Source organism: Zingiber officinale, chromosome 5A (genome assembly GCF_018446385.1).
Source record: "Zingiber officinale cultivar Zhangliang chromosome 5A, Zo_v1.1, whole genome shotgun sequence".
Taxonomy (NCBI): Eukaryota; Viridiplantae; Streptophyta; class Magnoliopsida; order Zingiberales; family Zingiberaceae; genus Zingiber; species Zingiber officinale.
Window position 1 is genome coordinate 128,973,936 of NC_055994.1, and position 5,294 is coordinate 128,979,229.

The 5,294-nt window shown below is 38.1% G+C and overlaps 1 protein-coding gene across 1 annotated transcript; it reads left to right on the top strand.

Moving 5' to 3' along the window:
* The first annotated feature begins 2,583 nt into the window (after nucleotides 1-2,583).
* Nucleotides 2,584-5,077, top strand: LOC121981729 (protein DETOXIFICATION 18-like). Its single transcript, XM_042534417.1, has 7 exons — nucleotides 2,584-3,111; nucleotides 3,299-3,843; nucleotides 3,922-4,008; nucleotides 4,084-4,140; nucleotides 4,242-4,480; nucleotides 4,554-4,672; nucleotides 4,742-5,077. Exons 1-7 carry the CDS (start codon nucleotides 2,800-2,802, stop codon nucleotides 4,868-4,870), a joined length of 1,488 nt encoding a protein of 495 aa, XP_042390351.1. The 5' UTR covers nucleotides 2,584-2,799; the 3' UTR covers nucleotides 4,871-5,077.
* The last annotated feature ends 217 nt before the right edge of the window (nucleotides 5,078-5,294 follow it).

Below are 5,294 nucleotides of genomic sequence, written 5' to 3' on the forward strand. Positions count from 1 at the left end.
AGCAGGACCTAACCAACTTGGTTGATCATATCAAAACTACCACGGGGTCCAACACATAGGTCTGATATGAATGGGTTTATAGTTTATCTGTTCTTTTCAATAAAATTCTAATACCTTTGAAAAAGCCAAAATATTCAATGGACGACACTATTGGATTCCTTGCAGTCTAAACAATTAACATAACCTTAAATGGTTATAATCTGAGGTTTTTAGGTCAATTAGTGGGTTTTGACCAAAATCCATTGATGAACTTAAACATGTCTGATCAAACTCATTTCATGTCCTATGAATTTTTGAAGCTGTAAGGAGTCCAACAGTATCATCCATTGCATATTTCTGCTTCTCTGGAGATGTCAAAATATTATTGAAAATAATTAGCTAAACCCTAAACTCTGTGGGTCCGATATGAATGAGTTTATTATTTAGCTGATTTTTTTTTGATAAAATTTCATCACCTTCTGAAATTTTGAAATATACAATGGACGACAACATTCGCCTCCTTGCAGCCTAAAAAATTCACAAAATCTGAAATAGTTGCAATATGAGGTCTTTAGGTCGATCAGTAGATTTTGACCAAATTAAATTCACTAATAGACCTAGACAGATATGATTTGATCCATTTCAGGTTCTATAGATTTCTGATGCTGCAAAGAGACCAACGGTACGATCTATTGCATATTTCGACTTCTTCGAATGTGTTAATATTTTATCTAAAGAATCCGTTAAACTCTAACTCTGTGGGCCTGATATGAATCATATCAGACCTACCGTTGGACCTGATATGAAATCATATCAATGGATTTATGGTTTATTGATTTTTTTATAAAATTTTAATCCCTTTGGAAAAGCTAAAATATGCAATAGACGACACCTTTGGACTCTTTGCAACATTAAAAATCCACAGGATCTGAAATAGTTATAATCTGCGGTCTATAGGTCAATCAGTGAGTTTTGACTAAAATTCACTGATGAACCTAGATAGGCCTTATTGGACCTATTTCGGGTCTTGTGGATTTTTGAGGCGGTAAAGAGTTAAACGGTGTACTGCATTACTTATTTTAACTTTTCTAGATATGTTAAAATATTATCAAAAGAATCAATAAAATCTTAAATCTCGTGGATTTGATATAAATTATATTAGGCTCAATGTGGAGCTAATATGATTCTATATCAAATTCACGTTATGCATGGATACATCTAAAAGATAGAGGAAATAGAAGAGAAGAGGGGAAAGATATACATTAAAAGAGGAAAGATAAAAGAAATCATATAAATAGAAGAGAAGAAATTGAAAAAAGAAATAATGGGGAGTAAAATGGGCAGAATGGTAAATTGAAGGTGCTTCCTTTTAAAATATAAAAATATTTTCTGTACGATGTCTCAGCAACGCTCGCTCAGATTTTATATCGGATATTATTTTGATTTTTTTAAGGTATCTATTTGAGAATAATTAGGGCATCCTTCGATTTTAATCCTTATTATTTTGAAAGTGGCTTCTCCACGTGCAGCGCGTGTAGTACTGATGGTTGACTGACAAGAGATGTGCTTTTCCCACCCTTTGACACTCTCTTATTTTTCGGCCCCACTTAGTTTTTTTTTACTCTTATATCCCTTCCTATTCTCCTCCACGTTTTATTTTATTTTGTTTTGTTTTATTAATTTTTGTTTTTTAATCAGTTTTTTAATTATTTTTTTAATCAAATTTATTCTTTTCAATAATTTTTTATTATATATTTATAATCTTTTATCTATTTTTAAATTATAAATTTTCGTATCGACCCACTCCCTTTCCAACCCTTCTATTATTTACCTTTTTATTAGTATTTGCTTGGCAAGGATGTTATTATTTACCTTTATTAAGTATTTTCCGATATTTACCTTTATAACATTTTCAGTTATGTTGTTTTTATATTTTCCAGCCCTTCGATTCTTATATCTCACTCGTCATCTCTAGTTCACTATTGGTGACCTCCGATCATCGTATCAACCAGTACTATAATTTAGGAAAAAGGTGAATCCAAAGGGTCACGATCGACATGATCGACGTCGAAATTCGACTGAATCTAAGAAGAGACTCATATCGATGGTGAAAGAAAGTCTGTTTAGATCCGGCCGAATTTCAATGTTGATCGTGCCGATAATGATCTCACTATGTTTACTTTCTCCTATGATATAATTTTAATCAGGACGACGGTCAGAAGCCACCAACGATGGACTGGGGAGATGAATGAGATACGAGAACATGTGATATTAGGACATAGGATTCGATCTTTTGTAATTTTTATTTTTTTTAATAGTAGTTTTAGAGGTTATTATTTGTAAAAAAATTTAAAAGTAAAATATGGTTAAAAATAAAAAATTGATGAAAAAATAATAAATAAAATTTATTAAAAAAATAAAACTAAAGAAGTAAATAAAAAATTTAAAAAGTAAAATTAAAGTAGCAAATAAAATTGAAAAAAAATAAAATAACTTGTTATTTTTTAAAAAAAGGGTAAAAAGGTCATTGAGAGAGGGAGTGCGCTGTCAGAGAGGTGGGAAAAGCAATTATCACTGACCGAATTGGCGGAGACTCGTGGCGGTTTCTCTTCTTTGTCCACGCTGCACGTAGTAATAATGGATGACTGAGAGTTGGCGGAGAGTCGTGGCGGCTCCTCTTCCTTCTTTGTCCACTCGAAGATCAGTAGATCAGATCGCCTGGAGACTGGACGACGCGGTGACTGTGTCGATCTCCTCCTCCTCCAGCAATTATGTGTATCCGTCTTCTTCGAGTTGGTTTGGAGGTATAGTAAGGTAAGCATGGCGGCTTCCTCCCCCTTGCTGCAGCCGCAAGAGCACGGCGGGGCAGCTGGCGCCGGCAGCGGCAAATTAGAGATTAAGGCAGAGACGAAGGGAGGAGGAGCGTGGTGGAGGCGGGCGGTGGCGTTGCTGATAGATGAGGAGGAGGCCACCACGCAGCTCTGCTTCGCCTTCCCAATGATCCTAACCAACGTCTCCTACTACGCCATCACTCTCGTCTCCGTCATGTTCGCCGGCCATCTCGGCGATCTCCACCTCGCCGGCGCCACCCTCGCGAACTCCTGGGGCACAGTCACCGGATTCGCTCTCATGGTGCCTTGCCTATTTTATATTTTCTTATGCTGTTTAAAAAGCTACAATTGGGCGCAAAATAATGCCAACTGCTAAGAGATCATCAGAAATCTTGAAACTAAAGTATCAAATAGATTACGAAAATATTTCTTGTTTTTTTATTTGATCTATAGGTAACAGAGATTAACATCATCTCAATATGTTCCAGGTTGGCTTGAGCGGGGCTCTTGAGACTCTATGCGGCCAAGCATATGGCGCAAGGCTCTACAAAATGTTGGGAATATACCTCCAATCCTCAATCATCATCTCCATCTTCTTCTCCATCTTGGTCTCCGTCTCATGGTACTTCTCAGAGCCCATACTCATCTGGCTTCACCAGGAGCCCCAAGTGGCAAACATGGCCGCCCTCTATCTCCAGTGCCTGATCCCAGGCCTCTACGCCTATGCACTCCTGCAGTGCACGCTGAGGTTTCTGCAGACTCAAACAGTTGTGATCCCTTTGGTGGTCTGCTCAGTGGTTCCACTGCTTATCCATGTAGGCTTGGCTTATGTGACTGTTCAGGTCTTCGGACTTGGGTTTAAGGGCGCTGCACTCTCTGCCTCTGTTTCAATCTGGATATCCTTCATTATGTTGGCAATCTACGTGAAGTACTCCGACAAGTTTAGGTACACTTGGAAGGGCTTCACCGCAGAGGCATTGCACCATGTAATCCCTTGCATGAAGTTGGCTGTTCCCTCCGCTGTCATGGTTTGGTTAGCAGCTTACTCTCTTTTTCCACTTTAATAGAAAAAGGAAAATTTAATAATCTGTGTTTCTTTGTTGTGCTACAGTTTAGAGTACTGGGCTTTTGAAATCTTGGTTTTGCTGGCCGGGCTCTTGCCAAACTCAGAATTGAATACTTCACTCATTGCTATGTGGTGTGTTTTCTCTGACCTCTTCAGTCTTGTTCTTATATACACACTGTTCATGAATTAAACTTTCCATGCTTCCAGTGTGAACACAGAGTCAATCGCCTATATGGTTACATATGGATTCAGTGCAACAGTTAGGTCAATGACTAATCTCCCTTGTGATTCAGATTCTTAGCTGGTTAGAATTAATTATTTCAGTATGTGAACTGATCAGTAAATTAAATCTCATCTCATTGCAGCACGCGCGTGTCGAATGAGATAGGAGCGGGGAACTTGGAGAAGGCTAAGAATGCAGTCAGTGTGACAATAAAGCTCGCAGTGTTTCTTGGTGTCACAATCGTTCTTCTTTTGGCCTTTGGCCATGATTTGTGGGCGAAGTCGTTCAGCGAGAGCAACGATATCATAAGGGCATTTGCTTCCATGACTCCTATGCTCGGAGTGTCTATAGTCCTAGACTCTGCTCAAGGAGTCTTGTCAGGTACACTATCAAGCTAAATACCTGAAAACATTCTCAAAAATTTTTCAGATTTAGTAGATTAATGAAACTGCAGGAGTATCAAGAGGATGCGGTTGGCAGCACCTGGCCGCATGGACCAATTTAGTGGCGTTTTATGTGATTGGAATGCCACTGGCACTGCTGTTCAGCTTCAAGCTGGGCTTCCAAGCCAAGGTGAAACACTTGCTCCTGCAAACACAATTCCTTACAATTCTACTGAATTTTGTGTGATCGACGTTGCAGGGGCTGTGGACGGGCTTGATCTGTGGCCTCTTCTGTCAATCTTGCACACTCTTGTTGATCACCCTTCGCACAAACTGGACAAGAATGCAGATTTCTGATAGCCATGGAAGACGCGATGCACCTGTTTAGGATGGCCATTAGTTTTCTTAGCTATGCAGATTTCAAGTTCAAGGATGAAAGGTTTCGAATTTGTCAAAATTGCAAGGATTTAGTTACAATTTCTGTTAATTGTATTATTGTAACGGCTCATTTATTATGTTAAATAAACGAATACATTTATCTCAATGTGGGGCGCCGATAGTAGCCACTTGGGAATATCATCTTTTTCTTCAATTAAATAAGTACATATAAAAGGTTGTTGCTAAAATTGCGTGTGTATACAGAGCGAAGCGACGGTGGGTGACATGTAGATAACCTAACGTGGTCTTTATTTATTATCTCTCTCTTATCTATATATAATCTTTTTCTCTCCGTGTAAAATTTCTTTTTTCTCTTCTTCAGATGGTATTGATTTATATAAATCAATATTAAAATGGTACTAATTTTTATAAAC

Coding starts and splice junctions, on each gene's coding strand:
- LOC121981729 (XM_042534417.1), top strand. CDS start 2,800: ATGGCGGCTTCCTCCCCCTTGCTGCAGCCGCAAGAGCACGGCGGGGCA. Junction 4,009..4,083: donor ACTTCACTCATTGCTATGTG/GTGTGTTTTCTC, acceptor CCATGCTTCCAG/TGTGAACACAGAGTCAATCG. Junction 4,141..4,241: donor GGATTCAGTGCAACAGTTAG/GTCAATGACTAA, acceptor ATCTCATTGCAG/CACGCGCGTGTCGAATGAGA.